Source organism: Triticum urartu, chromosome 3A (assembly GCF_056163025.1).
Source record: "Triticum urartu cultivar PI428250 chromosome 3A, HENAU_Tu73, whole genome shotgun sequence".
Lineage (NCBI taxonomy): Eukaryota > Viridiplantae > Streptophyta > Magnoliopsida > Poales > Poaceae > Triticum > Triticum urartu.
In genome coordinates this window covers 669,570,931-669,588,898 of record NC_141875.1, presented here as the reverse complement: position 1 = coordinate 669,588,898, position 17,968 = coordinate 669,570,931, and the positions used below count along the sequence as shown (strand labels likewise).

The following is a 17,968-nucleotide window of genomic DNA, read 5'->3' as shown; positions in this document are numbered from 1 at the left end:
CATCGTGTTTAGACTAGTCACAATGGAAATAACTTAAGTAGTAACATCACACATTTCAATACAAGATTGCTTATGTGGCATTTAATTAATAAGAAGAGATGAGTTTGTGATAACTTAGGTAGTTACTGTAACATCACACATTTCAAGGCATAATGAGTCTATAGCCTAATAAATGAACTCTTTCATGATACCATTCATATGTTACTACCCACTATAGATGTAGTAACATAGATTAGTAACATCGGCAAATTACTACTCTATGTTACTCCCCAAGCCCAACAATACGGAAAAGGTCACACACAACCCAACCCTGCACTCCGCCGCGTCGCCTCCACTTCACTCCCGAGCTCCGCCGCATCTGGCGGCTGCGCAAACCCTCGTTCGCTAGCAGCTGACGCTCCGGCCACTCTCTGCTTCTCCGTTCCCGCAGCAAGCAGCATGGTAGATTCTCTTCCCTCAAGCTCTCCTCACAGCCAGGCTGAATCTCAAATCTTTTCCCCTCCGTCTTCCGATCTACGCAGATTTGAGCTCCTCGTCCCCACGGACGGCCATGGTGCGGGACTCCAAGAAGAAGGTCGTGGAGGAGAGCGACCAGACGGCCAGGCTCACCGACGACCTCCTCGCCGAGATCATCTCGCACCTGCCCTACAAGTCCACCTGCGGCTGCAAGTGCGTCTCCACGCGCTGGCGCGACCTCATCTCCCACCCCGACCACCGCAAATACATGCCCCAGTCCCTCGCCGGATTCTTCTATCAAGTCAAGGGGGCTCGCTATTTCACCAACGTCTCAGGGGAAGGTGACCCTTTCTTCGACCCGTCCCTCTCGTTCCTGCCCAATTACCAGAGCCTTGACATTCTGGACTGCTGCAATGGTCTCCTACTCTGCCGCTGCTGGAAGGATACTGATCCTGAGGCACTGGATTACATTGTGTGCAATCCCGCCACTGAGAAATGGGTGGTTGTTCCTCCAACCAACTGGTCCAGCGAGGTGGAGGTCGCTCGCTTGGGGTTTGAGTCTTCCGTCTCCTCCCACTTTCATGTGTTCGAATTCATAATTGATGAGACTTGGCCTGCATACGAGGATGACAGCAGATGCCTTAAACACATCAATGCATTGGCGGTCTACTCGTCCAAAGCTGGAGTATGGACGGTCGCACCGCACATCGTACATCGCGACGATTCATTTGCAATACCCTGGAATTCGAGGAGCGTTTTTCTGAATGGGGTCCTGCATCTGACTGCCTTTGATAAATTAATAGTAGCTGCTGACGTTGAAGGGAATATTTCGTGGATCATTGATATTCCTAAGCGACCATACTATGATGATGATTTTATCAATGATATTTTCCATCAGAGGAAGTTCTATTTTGCAAACAGCACCGGTGCTCGTGGTTCTGAACTAACAGTCTGGGTTCTTCAGGACTACAATAGACGGACCTGGACCTTGAAGCATAAAGTCAGCAACTAGTCGTTTCAAAAGCATTACAATGTCATCTCATTCCACCCAGAACGCAATATGGTTTTCATACTCCGTGGGGAGGAGAACACACTAATGTCATACGACATGGATTCTATGGAGCTGTGTTTTATACGTCAACTTGGGTCTGATTGTCAAGTTGAAGGGTCTGACTGGGAGGGGAAGACTCCTTTTCTTTCATATGTTCCCTTGTTCTCAGAGTTATTGGCAAATGGGCACTAAATATCTAGCCTGGGTGCTGCAGCCTCACAGTTGTCCATCTTTCCAATGATACTGAGAGTAAGGTCTTGAATTTGGGCAGCAGTGACTTGGGTTTGATATTTATGAAGTGGCGATAGCTTTTGTTGGTGCCTGCTAAGGTAGTGCGGAGCTTGTGTTTGTGTACTTGTATATATTCATGGCAGTTAGCAGCCCATGTTGTTGTAACACGGTGCTACTTTAATTATGGATATTTTGGTTACCGGTCGAAATTTCAAGATTTCCCATGGTTACCACGTATTTCCGTACCCCTCGGTAAATCGCCATACCGAGCAAAAAATACCAGTTTTTTGAAATTTTTGAATTTAAACACTCGATTTACAGTAAAGTACGTAGGATCTAATTAATCCCATGAGAGTTGGTTCTGGCATGTTGGTATCAACCTAGTTCTTATTTTGAGAGGTCTCTGGTTCGAATATTCGTTCATTCACTTATTTGAATTCAAAATTCAACTATAAAATTCGCTTGAAATATTCTCGGTATTTCTCGATAACCGTGGTAACCACATTTATCCGTGCCCCTTGGTAAAATTGCCTTATTCGGTAACCAAAACCTTGGTTGCACCTTCTGCATTTGGATATCCTCTTCCTTCGACAATATGGAGTGGAAGCTTTTGTTTATCTCCAGTTAACAATGAAATGATCTACGTGTAAGGTATTTCTTTTGGAATTAGATAATGCTGTTAAGGATGCATAGTTTTTTATGTATGTAGCGGATGACTGCATAGTAAGTATCCTGTATGACACCAATAATTAGCATGTGGGTTATCCTGGTGTATTTTATCAAATGCATAGCTTAGCTCTGTTGTAAGTGACACTTAAGAAGCCTGAAGGACTTGATGAGTTTTGACTAAGCAGTGGCAGTGGTGTTCTTAGCTAGTTTTATTATACATTATTCTGCGTGCGAACCTTGTGGTGTCTGCTCTATTTTCAAGACTTCCATATTTATGACCGGCCTGTTCTGTTGTGTTTCGACGGGCCGGTCACGTGAGCAGCCGAAACTACTCAAAATTACATGTATGCACTGTCATAAGAAATGGTGGAAGTTAATTTTCGGATGCCCCTAAAGAAGATTTCTACCTTGCAGTACTGTATTGAATCACAGTTTGTTTGCCTGCTTTTTGATTGGAACAGTGCTGACTCTAGTCAGAGTGGGATACTTGAGCATTTCACTTGTTGGATGTTAGGTGTTGTCCGCTGTTGATTTATTTTTCATCTACTGTTTGTCTAATATCATCAGCATGTGCGGTGACGCAGACCTAGCGCTTTTGTGTTGTTGCTGTACATTTGTAGGCGCTTCCCTGTCCTCTGTTGGGTAAAGTTCCGTTGGTATTTTCTCGCCGTGTCTACTGGACGAGCAGTATAACGAGGGCAATAGTTGAGGAATAGAGAGAGGTTCATAAACCCTGATTGATGGTCAGTCCTGCTAAAGGATGGTGCTTGAAACAGTTCTGATGCTCGTGTTCGACATAGTGGGAGCCATAAAACACATGGCAGTAGTTCCGTATTGGTACAGCCTTATTTCCAGCTTTTTTTGGTCTTCAAGAAATGGTCTTGTGGTTCGTTCTTTCAGCTCTTCAACCATCCGGGTGACGAATAGAGGAAGAGTATTCTCCCAGGTTTTTTCTGGCACGGGCGCACACTACACGAAGAAACACTAAGCTTCCTACATGCAGAAGCCTTGCACAGCCAGCCACACAGAAAGTCGCACGTGTTCTTCTAGTCTTCTCGATGTGCAGCTCTTGTTCTCTTCTAGAAATGACGCATCCTCCACGAGCAACTATCTTTCTAGTTGCGGTGCCTCTCGCAGTGGCCGTAATTAGGTCAATCATGACAATTATAACACCGTGTCAGTGAACATGTTCCTGGATGCCTAGTATTCCCAACATGTTATGTGTGTAGCTCCAATATCCTAAGGGTCATTGCTTCATCTTCTTCCTCTTAATTCTCGACATCCAATAGATAGCGTAGGCGGAAGGCTATAGGAAGAAGAACATATGACAACTAGATGGATATATATCAAGCTAAAATTGAAGATAGCATGTCCTTATATTTACAGAACGGGGTTGGAGGTTGGTGTGGCGGGTCCATATAATCAATATTAAGGATCCAAATCAAGATCATACTGTATTTTTAGTACAACAAAAATTCATGCTTCAGTTCCTTGGCTGTTGTAGACTATCCTTCTTGCATCCATCTGGTATAAGGAGAATCACATGGTTGAAGCGATGAAGTAGTGGTTCTTAAGAACGTACAGTAGCATGCAGTATATGCTAGGCCAATTAACAAAACAATAAACTTGGGAGGAGCCACATACACAGAACAGAGCAAGTAGAGTATGCTCTGACGACACCTACAATTGCTGAATTGCTACACGAACAATCTTTTTCTTAACCGATTATGTAACGTTCTCTACAGACTTCCACAGTTGCTGAACTGCTAGACGAGCGGCGTCCAGTCACACTCACACACACCATTCACTTAAGCCACTGCAAAACTGCTGGCTCGTGTTGCAAGGCTTGCAAGCAACTAGCCTTGCTGGCATGAAATAATTTGGTCTGATTCCCTGGCAATGTGCCCGACAAATATCAACCTATTCTTTCTGCTACAGCCGTGGCACGCTATGGAAGAGCATTGTTGTCTTGGAATGTTAGTACAATCATAAAACTCGCTGCTGCACTCCGGTGTTGTTGTACTGTATACTAGTTCAGGTCTACAAGAGTAAAAATAGGATGAGCTGCTAGCTATGTTGGTTACATTTACAGTCCCCCCGTTAGTTGGTGTCATGGTTCACACACTTGGACTTCATCTGTGCAATGGCAACAAAGATTATTAGGAGCCAACCCCGAGCCCTAATTGAAAGGAACAAAACTGCTCTTAGAACATGCTTTCTAACGTCACTGCAAAAAGATCTTTAAGAAGAGGATTTATATATTTATATTATTAATAATGATGACTGCAATGATGGATCAACACGGTGTAGTACGGGATGATGTCTATGAGAGTAAAATGCATAGAACCATCAGATCAGCGGCATCATTACCGAAAAACCATCAGTTTACACTTCGTTGCAAAAATCTCCGCATCAAAAAATTGACGGTGACAAAAACACTGATGGTAAATTCAATGACTTTGAGGACGTCACCAGCCCGTCATGCTGAGCTGGCAGAAAAAAATATACCAGGTAGACACTTAGACTTGATTTTTGTCTTCCTCCGTTATGTTTCTTCCTCTCCTGTCTCCCAATTCCCACCCACATCTTCACCGCCACTAGCGACCTTGCTCGCTAGCTACGCCCTCTGTCCCCCCAACTGCCACCGTGAAACTCCCAACTGTCTCCCCTTCCGCCTCCTCTCCCCGGTCGAGCAACAACAGGTCATGCGGCGGAAAGATAGATCCACCATGGCCGGCGGTGTGGTTTCGAATCTGCACCCTTGTCACGCGGCGGAGGGGTCGGCTGCTTCTCCTAGTCAAACGCTCCCAAGGAGCAGAGAGCACGCTGCGGCTCAGCTGCATCGGTCGGAGGCCATGGAGCTCACCAACAATGTCACCTCCCCCTCTCTCACTCCTTTTCTCCTTTTCGTTTCGATCCGGGTGTTCCGCTGCTATTCCTCACGCAGGCCCAATTTGCTTTTTTGTCCTCTTCATGCAAGTCATCGTCAAGGGCGTTTCAGACTACTCACATTGAGAGTAACATAGATAGTAACATCACACATATCTAGATAAAATAAATGATGTGGCAAGCAATAAATGAAGAAAGAGAGGCATGTGATAACATAACTAGTTACTAATAGTATGAGTAACATCACACATATCAAGGCAAGATGAATCTATAGCCTAATAAATGAAGTGTTGCATGTTACTACATATATGTTACTCCCTATTATAGAGGAAGTAACATAGAGTAGTAACATGGACATGTTACTACCCATTATAGCTAGTCTCAGGGGCTCGTCAAGGCCTCGAGCTTCTAGCTCATCCTCCGGCTCGACTCCCTAGTGGTGGAGATGGACCAACAGAACAACTACATCCGATGGTTGCTTGAGTGGAACAAGAAGCCTAGTCTTCCCCAAGGAGTTTTCCGAGGCCCTGGACCCTATCAAGACTGAGCGCGACCATCATGAGAAAGAGAGACACTACTAGGAAAAGGGCTATAGATGGAATTGACACTAATGGCGCACCAGACATGTGGTGCGCCATTACTATATACTAATGACGCGCCATCTGTTGGTGCGTCACTAGTAACAAAATGTTTTTTTTCATTTTTTCAAACATACTAATGACGCATCCGGGCAGAGTGCGCCATTAGTAGTTAGAACTACTAATGGCGCACCAGCCATAGAGTGCGTCACTACTGTATTTTTTTTACTTTTTTGCAAAACTACTAATGGTGCACCGTTGCATAGTGCGCCATTACTAGTTTAAACTAGTAATGTCGCACTGTGCCACGGTGCGCCATTAGTATAAAAATTATTTTTTTTCTTTTTTGCAAAACTACTAATGGCGCATGTCTGTGTGGTGCGCCATTAATATGTTGGGTTACTAATGGCGCATGTCTCCATGGTGCGCCATTAGCACCCCCCGCACCCTCCCCCTGCTCCACTGCCGCCGACGACCCCCGGGCCCGCACCCTCTCCCCCGCTCCACCGCCGCCGACGACCCACCGCACCCTTCCCCGCTCCACCGCCGTCGACGACCCCCCACACCCTCCCCCGCTCCACCGTCACAAATGAATGCAACTAAAAATCCAAAAAAACAAATTTGATTATATTTTCAAATAACAAATTTGATGATATTTTTTATATTCATAAATATTTTCAAATAACAAATTTGATGATATTTTTAAAAAATTATTATTGTTTTTATACAAAATTATTATTGTTTCATATTCATATTCATTTTCTAAAAAATTATTAGATGCAACAAAAAATAATAAAAAATTTACGTATGGCGCACCGCTGGCTGGTGCGCCATTACTATCTAAAAAAAGATTACTTATGGCGCACCGCTCGAGGGTGCGCCATTGCTATCAAAAAAACATACTAAGGGCGCACCGTCAGGGGGTGCGCCATTAGTAATCTTCCCCCTAGTTAATTCGCCCAATCCCTTCGTCCCTCCCTCGCCAGATCCACTCCCCCCCTCGCCACACCCTCACGCCCCCTTCTTCCGCTCCGACAACCCCCGCGCCCCGCCTCGCCGTCTCAGTCCTCGCCGCCGATGGCCTGCCGCCATGACTGCCAGCCCGACGCCACGGCGCACCCAGCCGTCTGAAGCCTCCGCTGCCCCGCAGCCGGCACAGGAGCCCAGCAGCGCCTCCCTCCGTCGAGCAGCCGCTCCCACGAGCAGCGCCTCCCGCCTAGCAACGCCTCCTCCCGGAGCTACACCGGCGACCAATCCATAGGCAGGTAGTCACCACTCCTACGTCCCCCCTTCTTCCTCCTCCCTCTTCCCTCACCCCTCCCTCCTTCCTCTTGCATCCTCTGTCTGTTCACTTTTCCCCTGATTTTTGCATTGGATGAGTACGTGCGCTAGATTGGGTATTGTGAGAATATAACGATGGCCATTTCCTGATGAATACTTGCTGCACGATTTTTTCCGGTGCATGTTAAAGTTTACTTGTGAAAGGATTTTGCATGATAGGTGTTTGTGATAATGCTTCAGATGAGCAAATGTTTTGGTTTAAACATGTTAGCAGTGAAACGTGCAATGACTGGTGATATATGAAAGGAAAAAGGTTAAGTTGTTTTATCTGCACCGTCTTGACCTGAAATCAAAGCTTAGCAGTAACATTCAGTTTGAGAGAGCAGGAGCTTTGTCTTGGTTATACACTTATACTGGCTGAAATTTGTTAACACATTAGTACTGGTGGCCGTCTTGATGCAGGAGCTCAAGAACCTGCGGCCGCAGCTCTACTCCGCCTCCGAGTACTGCGAGAAGTCCTACCTCAACACCCACCAGAAGCAGATGTGAGTAGCCACCTCTGCTGTTCCTCCTCTCCTCCATTAGAAGTAGTCGCAGAGTTATTGAGTGGACGGACATGCTTAGATGGGCCTGGAAGACAGGAAGAACATTTAACTTGAAATGGTCATGAATTGGAACTAAGTGTGTGTAGAACAACAATAACTTACACTAGTTTTGTAGCCTCCAGCAAGTTTACAAGCAAACAGAATTTTCCTTCTCTTTTAGAAATATGCAGGCAGCTCCCTGATCAGTGTTGTTGTTGGTTGCTGTAAAAAACTAGTTACCAGTGCACAAATGAGTCTGAGACATGCCAAGCTAAGCTACTCACCATTTGAACTTTTTGCGCCATCATGAGTTATCTGGATGTTAGAGTACTCTAGTACAGTACTCCTATTTGTATGGTAAATTTGGTGAATGAACAGTCAACAGTGTAGTGATTTAAGGAGGAAAGTTATCCGGCTGGATTTTCTTCTTCCTAAAAGCTTCAACTTCAAAGTATAGTTTTACAAGCTTCTGCAACTTTTTCTTAACTGTTGCTGCTGCTGTTATGCCTGTATTCACCGCTGCTGCTGCTGTACTTGTGATGATGTTGTACTTGTGACGATGCTACTTGTGATCTTCTGAAATGACCCATTGGCGACTTCATTGCGCGGGGATAATGATTTTGCAGGTACCCCGAGAGGCCCTTGAGTTTGCCGGAATGTCGATTAACTTCCGTTCCGGCAAATTCGGGTACTCCATATGTCCTATTTTCAGCAAAGGTCATGCTGAAATTTTCCGTGAATTTTAGCATGACTTTGCTAAAAATAGGACATATGGGGTACTTGCGACTAATGCATGGGCCGGGGTATCTTAGTACTTAGTTAAGTAGGATCAACTGCCCCGCCATTCTTATTGCATTAAACCATAGGTGGCAATAAAGCCAAGTGATTAGGCCCAACTTAGAATTCTCCTTAGCATCGATAAACCCTAGATGATAAACCCAACATAAGTGGCAATAGAGCCAAGTAATTAGTGCCAAGTGATTAGGCCCAACCTAGGGTGCCTCGGCATCGATAAACCCTAAATGATGAAAACTTAACTTGGCTTCTATAGGGTGCCTCGGTGTCGATGAGAACCTAAATGATGTACGCTTAGGCTGTTAGGTGCCTCGGCGTCGACAAACCCTAAATGATAAAAGCTTAGCTTTTAGGATGCCTCGGTGTCGACAAACCCTAAATGATGATACCATGATCTTGTTCCTTGACAATAACCAACTTTTTGACCAAACTTTTTTCCTATTTAGAGCGAAACATGGCCCACAATGATGAGGCCGGCGGTTCGGGCGGCAAGCAATTTTGGGAGCTGTCCCAGGAGTTGGAGGAAGAACCTCACCGCTATGAGGACGCCGTGGAAGACACCGATCCTAACTACACAACCCCTAGTGGCGTCGGGGATGACACCACTGATGATGGCGCCGCGGATGCCACCAGTGATGATGACGCCGCGCGCACAGATGGCAGCCAACCGAAGAGGCAACGGAAGGACCGGCGCCCGAACATGCTCGGCACCGTCAGGGAGGAATTTACTGAAGTGAACTCCGACGGGCATCCGACGGCGCCCAAACACGTAGTCAAGGGGTACTCGATTCAGCTCGGGTGCATTCTCCGGAGCACCGCCTCGATCAACACCGAGAACCTAAGGCATAAGGACCGAGGGAATTTGCGCAGCCTCCTCTTCATGAAGCTGCACGAACGATACAAGTTCCCCGCTGAGTTCGCAAACACACGCCTCTCGGGTAATAAAGTGAACGGTGCCGCCCTCACGACGATGAGCACGGCCCTGTCTACTTGGAAAAGCACGGTGAAGGCAATGATTGACAAAGGTGATAGTTATGAGAAGATCAAGGCGAAATATCCTTTGATGAGCGAAGATGACTACAAGGAGTTCAAGATCAAGTGTGAGAGCCCCGCAACCTCCGAATCAAGTCAGTGGGGGAAAGAAATGCGGCATTTGAACATAGGGGTCCACCAAATCGGTCCCGGCGGTTACAGAGTGGCGGAGCCTGTATGGGACAAGGAGGACGCGGAGCGTGCCGAGCAAGGCCTACCGCCCCACTTCGAGAAATACAGTGACAAGCAGACCAGGAACTTTCTCAGGGCTCGGTACAAGGAGGACTCGGTAACAAAGGAGCTTACCACGGATCCAAAGACCAAGGAGCTTGAGCTTGTTCTGGTAAGGAATACACCCCTGCGTAATTAGCTCCATATGGTTGCATTCTAATTAATCCCCAATATTTCTAAATGGTTCATGTTCCTTCCGCAGGACAAAGAAAGCAGTAGCGCGGGGTCGTCTCAGAGCTCCCCTTTCGACACCCCTTTGAATAGGGCGTTGAACGTACTGAAAAACAGGGATAAGCTCAATAAGCCGACGTCAGCTGGTCGTGTGGCCGGCAAAGGCTTGTCCACAAAATGGTCGTCATACTATGCCGCTGGTGGGCTAAAGGAGAAAAAGACCAGCTCGAAAAGCCAGTCGCGCGAGGTTGAAGCACTCAAGGCGCAAGTGGCGCGGATTCCGGAGATGGTCCAAGAGCAAGTGCAACAACAATTGGGATCGACGCTCACCGGCATTATGCCTACCTTGATTCATGGGATAACGACGTGGATTGCGGGTGGCCAACAAGGGCCGCCCCCGTTTCCCAGCTTTACGGCCAGCAACTCGCACAACGCGTAGGCGGCGCCATTGGTGTCTCCGGCGGCGGCGGTATTGGTGTCTCCGACGCCGGCATTGGAGCTTAATGCACCCGGGTGTACGCTGGCCGGCACCTCGCCAGCAAGCGGCCCCTCCGTCAGTTGCACGCCCGCCGTTGGCGGTGCCTCGACATTAGCCGAGCTCGACGGCATCATGGTAACTAAGCCTCTCGGCCGAGGACTTCATCTCCCTTGCCTTTGACTGGGCATCCCTGACGCCCTACATGTTTTCGCAAGGCGCCGCCGAAGTTCCTTGCACTCTCCTGCACTTCGTGGGCGGCGAGTTGGTCGATGTCGCCAAGGGCAGAATCGTTCAACCGGGCAACCCCGTGTTCCACGGTAATTCGATGCCACCCACAATGTATAGGGTTGAAGTGGTTCGGGTGCTGCCAGGCTGCGACGAGCTGTTACCTCCGATTCAACCCGCTGGGGCCGACGAAGAAGATGAGATGACCCTCAGCGCCTGCGTAAGCTGGCCCCTGCTTTGGCCGAAGAGCCAGATTCGTTTGGGGGCGGGGGACACCACCCCACAGACAAGACCGCCAGTCGTGCCGGCGCCAAGCCATGGCAAGAACGCCGCAAGGCTACCGGACATGCCGGACATCCCTATGGCACAGGATCCGGACATGCATATGGCACAGGATCCGGACGACGACGACAACGACGATGGTATATTTACCAACGTCGATAAGTACTTTGCCGAACATGGGTACGGTGACGAGTTCTGCGGGCCTCCTTCTCAAGAACCCAAACAAGACGACCGCGATCTAGCTGGTACGGCGGAGAAACCCAATTGCAACAGGCGTCGTCTGGCGTTCAGTTCTCAGGAGACGCCTCCAGCTGCCGCCTTCACCGAGCCTCAGATAGCGGAGGTGCCAAATATTATCAGCCCCAACACACTCAAGAAGGCGGTCTGTGAGCAGAACTCGGTCCCATTACAACAGATCAAGAAGAAGGGTCGGAAACGGCCGACTAAAAAGGCCGCTGGTGCGAGCCAGCCGGCACCGAGTACGATCCGTGCTCAGGACGGGCCACCTTCACCTAAGGATATCTCGAGGAGGGTGCATGTGGCGGGTAGGGCGATGCTACCGACAAATATGCTCAATGCTGCAACCGGTGCTATGCGGAGTCTGCACGACAGTGTTCTTTCTTTGGAGAAGCGGCGTCTCAGAGAGAATGATGTGGCATACCCGGTTTTCGTGGCCAAGGTGCCAGAGGGCAAGGGCTTTGTGGATGGCGCCATCGGGGGTACGATCGTCCTGCGGTTTGATGACAACTTTGCTATGTTCAACCTTCATCCGCTGCACTACACCTTCGTTCGGCTGTTTTCGCTGAGTATGGAGATGCGGATCATTAGAGACAAGACCCCGGACATCGTGATCGTCGACCCCTTCTACATGCGTGCCAAGCTCTTGAGCAGCGCTGGGGACCGCCAAGTCGCGAGTTCACACCTCGAAGACGTCATTCTGGCAAACCCAGATAAGGATAACTTCCTTGTGGCTTACTTTCCCGAGTAAGTCATCCCTTAACCGCCTCGTAACATATGATTTCTTAGATTTCGATCGTTCTTTTTTTTCTAACATTCCGTGTTCTGTGCAGTGACACACATTGCACACTCATCCTCTTAAGCCCGAAATATTCCATGGCCACGTATTTCGACCCGAACCGTAACTCCAAGATAGACTACACAAATATCAAGAAAGTTCTTGATGATGTTCTCCCCGGCTACGCCAAATCTGGAGGCACCTTCATCAGGGAGTTCGTAAGTACAGCAAGCACGTGTTCGCCCACAATACGACGTTCTGCTGCATCAAGCAGCCGCCTGGCGGTCAGAAGGATGCCTACTACGCCCTCCATCACATGCGGGCGATCGTAAGGGACCATCATCACCTTTTGCTACCAAATAATCTCAAAGATTGGGCCGCGAGCTTGTCGGCAATCCAGGACGCGGACATCAGACAAGAATTCTTTCGCATCCAGTCGGAGTTTGCGGACATCATCCATCAAGATGTCCTTCATACCTCGGGGCAGTTCTACCTCAGATATCAGCCGTCCAACATTGAGATAGACGGAATGCTACAAATGCAGGCTGACAACGCCCGCGATTTCATGACCATCACGACAGACGGCGGCTTCATCCACGCTCCTGTCCATGAGTCGAGTCGAAAGTAGTGATGTGTAGTTCTGAAACATTGATTGGCTCATGTTGTAATTAAACTTTAATGAATTGTATGTCTCTTTGGTTTGGACAATCGTTCAACTTAGATGTAATCAATGCTATTTATTAGTAGGACCATGAATCGTGCTATTAATGTCTTGCTTTTCTCTTCTGATCCTTTTGTTGCATACTTATATATTGCTTATGTATGTATTGTCTGTTGTTTGGCTTGTGCATAGAGATGCTGTCGTATGTCGTGTACAAGGGTAAGGTTCCCGGAGTCTACGACGACTGGGAGGAGTGTCGGAGACAGGTTCACCGTTTCAGCGGTAACAGTTACAAAGGGTACACCACTAGGGCGGAGGCGGAATCTAGATACGCCCGCTATCTAGCGGGAGAGAGGAGGGAGCGTTGGAGGAACCGGCTGAAGACCAGTTTCATCGCGATGATGCTCATCGTGATGACCGCAGCTCTCTTCTATGTGATGGTAGTTTAGATGATCGATATCGACTTGTAATGTGAAGACAAACTCGATACTCGCGGTCTCGAGACTTGTAATGTTTTATCTTTGTTCGGTCTTTTGAATTCGGAGACTAATATGATGAATTGTATTCGATGAATCTGCTGTTGCTGTGTGCTACTGTCTATATTCTGTCAAATAATATATTTTGTAACCTGTGCAAAAATCAGAAAAGTAAAAAAAACCCTAATATTCATACTAATGACGCATCACTACAGAGTGCGCCATTAGTATGCCAAGTATACTAATGGCGCATCCATCCGCAGTGCGCCATTAGTGTGCCAAAGCACATGGTTAAATATGGCCCCTAGGAGACATACTAATGGCGCATGGTGTTATATACTAATGGCGCACTGGGTGGTGCGCCATTAGTATACCAGATACTAATGGCGCAGCAATGGTGCGCCATTAGTAATAAATACTAGTGGCGTGATACTAATGGCGCACCAGTGATGCGCTATTAGTAGGCAAAATTGGTGCGCCATTAGTAGGCCTTTTCCTAGTAGTGAGAGGAGTTGGCTAGTGCACATGAGGTGTTTGATGTAATGCCACATAGAAACAAGAGGAGGAGGAAGAAGCCAAAGTCAATTCGCCCTCATGGCAGTTTTTTCTACCAACTCAGCCTGACCTGCTGGCCTGACCATTTAGTGATGTCATCAAGGTCATTAGAATTTATTGTCGGTATTTTTTGCCACTGTTAATTTTTTGGTGCAGTCATTTTCGCAACTAACTGTGAAGTGGTATTTTTTTGGGTAATGACACTGCTATTGTGGTGGTTCTATGCATTTTACTTTGTGTATGATGAAATATCAGTTGACACCTCAACGTGGAATGTGCTTCACCTTACAGTCTTCAGAACGAAGATGCACTGCCTCCGTTCAAGTTGTATTTTGGAACAGAAGGAGTATTATATTCTATAGAAAGGTAGACTAACATATATGTTTGTGTGTGTTTGATTTGTTGAAACTTAGATGGGCTCGAAAATATCAAATGCAATTAGGCACAAGAAATTTTATAGAGAGCTTCAGTAGGCGACGCCCAAAATGATAAGTTCATCACATCCACCTCAATTTTGAAAAAGACACTTTCCCCCAAAAAGGAACTAATAATATCCTTTTCATTTAGGGAAAAAAGAATTTCTTTTCGAGCACCAAACCGTTAGTTTTTTTTTGAGGGGGCTAGTCTCCATGAAAAAGGATGGGTAGTCGGATGGTTGTTCTACCAAGTCTCCCAACTAAAACGGGGTTGTTTGCCTTTTCCTAACAGTTGTGAGGCGGTTTGCCTTGTGACATGTTTATGTGTGTGTCTATATTGTACTCTTTTTTTCTAAAAGCGATACAATTTTGTTTATGAGTGAAATTTGTGAGATCTATTGATCACATATGGTTGTCATCAATGGCTAGAGTTGGTACAATGGACACAGTTTCATATGAAAAAAAAGTTTTTGAAGTACTAGATTTGGCTTTTAGTGGAACTAATTTTTTTAATCTTACATAGCTACGTGTATAGTTTATAATTTCAAGTTTCGAGCACAATAACATATGTTCCATTCAACTAGAATATGCTGCGAAAAAAATTCGTGTACAATATAGAAATATATTTAGTTTCTAACTAAAATTTTCTAGCCCAACAACTTTTTTGCTGTGTCCCCGTTGACTAAAGCATTACTTCCAACAGAATCAAAATAAAACATATAAATATTTACATTAGATGATTTAATTATGTTTAAAAAAATCCCATTACAATAAATTGGCTCATGTTTTTTTTTAATTTGTGGGAGTCAAATATGGAGATGGTAGTTACGAAGCAGGATTGTTGGACAATGGAACGCCTGATGGAGTTGATCCGAGGGTTTAATACTTTAGTACCTTAATTATTTCGGACCTTACGGAATATAAAAAACATATTTCCTTAATCACTGAATTTGAATGAGTTTGACCAAAGTTAAATTTGATTTGAATTATTGGATCTAGGTCAAAAATTGAAGGTAAAAAAGTGTTTCCCTACCTATCAAAATTACCAGGAATTTCTCAAAATTTCATTGAAACTTCAAACCCTGGTTGATACAATTGTGCTTGAAGACAAACTAGCATCACAGCCGCACTCCTTGTTGGCAAAAACAATGTGCTTGCTCTGTACGTCCAAACGGCCCATGGGACTGGACCAGTGGCGGAGGCAGGGGGTGCTGGCAGGGGCCTTGCCCCCCCCCCCTATGCTCTCACAAATACACCTATATGTACTCCTAATCCTCCATCTACCAGACAAAATTAGCTAGGTTTAAGTGATTTGGCCCCCTCTAACATTATATGACATGTTTTGGCCCCATCTATATTCAGTTTCTGACTCCGCCATTGGACTAGACACCACTCCACCGTGCAATGCCAAGGAGGCCATCTGCCAGTTTGATCGAGCAAGACCATAGCACCGACCTCTACATGCACAAGGTCTCGTAGGTAAAGTTGTGTCGACACGACGAGCACATGGTGGATGAAGAGGTCTGGAAGATGAAGAAGTTGTAGAAGGAGACCATACAGAGAAGTTGCGATTGTCGTCATGGTCGAGGGTGAGCTAGGTGCCCAAACACCTCTACAAGACTGTTCGTCCCATGCTCACGTTAGTGTAATTCTGGATGCAATTAACTCCCTTAGAAATGTACATTTAGTTCTTTTTTCACTTTTTTGAGTTGGATTTTCCTTTCTTTTTTCAGGATAGGAATGTAGTACTCCAATACTAGTATGCTACATATTTGATTTTTTTTTTATTTGAGGGGTTGCTACACATTTGATGTGTTTGGACCCACGCGGCCCGCTCCAGCAAAAAAGAGAAAAAAAAAGAAAGAAAGAGGAAAAGGCCACTCGGCCCAACCTCCACTCCCCCATCGTCGACCGAGCTCCGCCGCATCTCGCAGCTGCGCACACCCGCATCGCCGGCGCAGATGGCAGCTAACGCTCTCGCCGCTCTTCGCTCCGCACTTCTCCCGGCAAGCAGCATGGTAGATTCTCTTCCCTCAAGCTCTCCTCACAGCCAGGCTGAATCTCAAATCTTTTCCCCTCCGTTTCCCGATCTGCGCAGATTGCGACCTCCTCATCTCCACGGACGGCCATGGCGGGGGACTCCAAGAAGGAGAAGTGTGTGGAGGAGAGCGACCAGACGGCCAGGCTCACCGACGACCTCCTCGCCGAGATCATCTCGCGCCTGCCCTACAAGTCCACCTGCGGCTGCAAGTGCGTCTCCACGCGCTGGCGCGACCTCATCTCCCACCCCGACCACCGCAAAAACATGCCCCAGTCCCTCGCCGGATTCTTCTATCAAGTCAAGGGGGCTCGCTATTTCACCAACGTCTCAGGGGAAGGTGACCCTTTCTTCGACCCGTCCCTCTCGTTCCTGCCCAATTACCAGAGCCTTGACATTCTGGACTGCTGCAATGGTCTCCTCCTCTGCCGCTGCTGGAAGGCGACTGATCCCGAGACACTGGATTACATCGTGTGCAACCCTGCCACCGAGAAATGGGTGGTCGTGCCTGCTAGTGACTGGTCCAGCGAGGTGGTGGTCGCTCGCTTAGGGTTCGACTCTTCCGTCTCCTCCCACTTTCATGTGTTCGAATTCATAATTGATGAGGCCTCGGGTGTATACGAGGATGAGAGCAGATATTTTAAAAACATCAAAGCATTGGCGATCTACTCCTCCAAAGCTGGAGTATGGATGGTCACAGAAATTATGGCAATTTCATTTGCAATACCCTGGAATTCCAGAAGCGTTTTTTCTCAATGGGGTCCTACATTTGGCTGCCTTTGATGACTTAATAGTAGCTGTTGACATTGAAGGAAATCATAAGCGGATCATTGACCTTGATGATGATTTTATCAATGACATTTTTCCATCACAGAGGCGATTGTATTTCGCACATAGTACTGCTGGTATTGGTGGTTCTCATCTATCAGTCTGGGTTCTTGAGGACCATGGTAGAGCAGACTGGACCTTGAAGCACAATGTCAGCAACTTGAAACTGTTTGGAACAGAGTATTCGTCGTTTCAAAAGCATTACAATGTCGTCTCATTCCACCCAGAACGCAATATGCTTTTCATAGTCTGTGGGGAAGAGAACACATTAATGTTACAAGTGACCTGTGTAGATGTTTATGAAGTCGTGATAGTTTTTGTTGGTGCTTGAGCGCACTCATGTCCTGACTATTGCAGTTAAGTTAGTGACTTAGCTTGTATATATTCGTGGCAGTTAGCAGCCCATCCACTTGTAACACCCTGCTATTTTAATTATGGATATATGATTCTGCTGAACCATTATATTATATCTGTCTAAGTTATGTTATCTGCTTATTCTCTCTTTGTGAATATATTATATGTGCATTTGTATCTCCTCTTGCCTTGTCTTGCCACTGAATTTTTTGGGTTCAATTTTTTTTATCTATATGGTCTTGAAGCGCTAACCACTAGTCAATGCTGAAATGATCAATCTGTAAGGTATTTCTTATAGATAGAATTAAATAATGGCGTTAAGGATATATTATTTTCAAAGCTTGAATGGGATTTATGCCATTCCTTTCAGGGTTTTTTTATTTAATTGCACAATTCATTTATTACAATATCGATATCTTCACACCTGTAGTACTTCGATAGCAGTTGCCTCCTCTGTTTGTTGGTTCTAAATACTGAAAGATGGCTATCACAACTCTAGAGCCTGTATGCTGGGCTATACTGAAGTGTTAAACAACTAATGGTGATCTGTATGGTGGGCTATACTGATGTATGGTGGCAGTGGTGTTCTCTCTGTTCTGCCTGTGAGCCTGTATGGTGACTACTGTCATAATACAGGTGTTCAACCGGCAAAACTACTGTCATAATAATTGG

General features: G+C 46.4%; 1 protein-coding gene and 1 pseudogene across 2 annotated transcripts; both read left to right on the top strand.

Moving 5' to 3' along the window:
- The first annotated feature begins 279 nt into the window (after positions 1-279).
- On the top strand, positions 280-1,750 carry LOC147981316 (F-box protein At5g07610-like). Its single transcript, XM_087517079.1, has one exon. The coding sequence runs from the start codon at positions 551-553 to the stop codon at positions 1,466-1,468; it is 918 nt and encodes a 305-aa protein (XP_087373205.1). The 5' UTR covers positions 280-550; the 3' UTR covers positions 1,469-1,750.
- Positions 1,751-15,909: 14,159 nt separating this feature from the next.
- LOC125545885 (F-box protein At5g07610-like) lies at positions 15,910-17,437 on the top strand (annotated as a pseudogene). The gene is made up of 2 exons (XR_015598912.1): positions 15,910-16,094; positions 16,175-17,437. The product of XR_015598912.1 is annotated as an F-box protein At5g07610-like (transcript).
- Positions 17,438-17,968: the final 531 nt, after the last annotated feature.

Coding starts and splice junctions, on each gene's coding strand:
- LOC147981316 (XM_087517079.1), top strand. CDS start 551: ATGGTGCGGGACTCCAAGAAGAAGGTCGTGGAGGAGAGCGACCAGACG.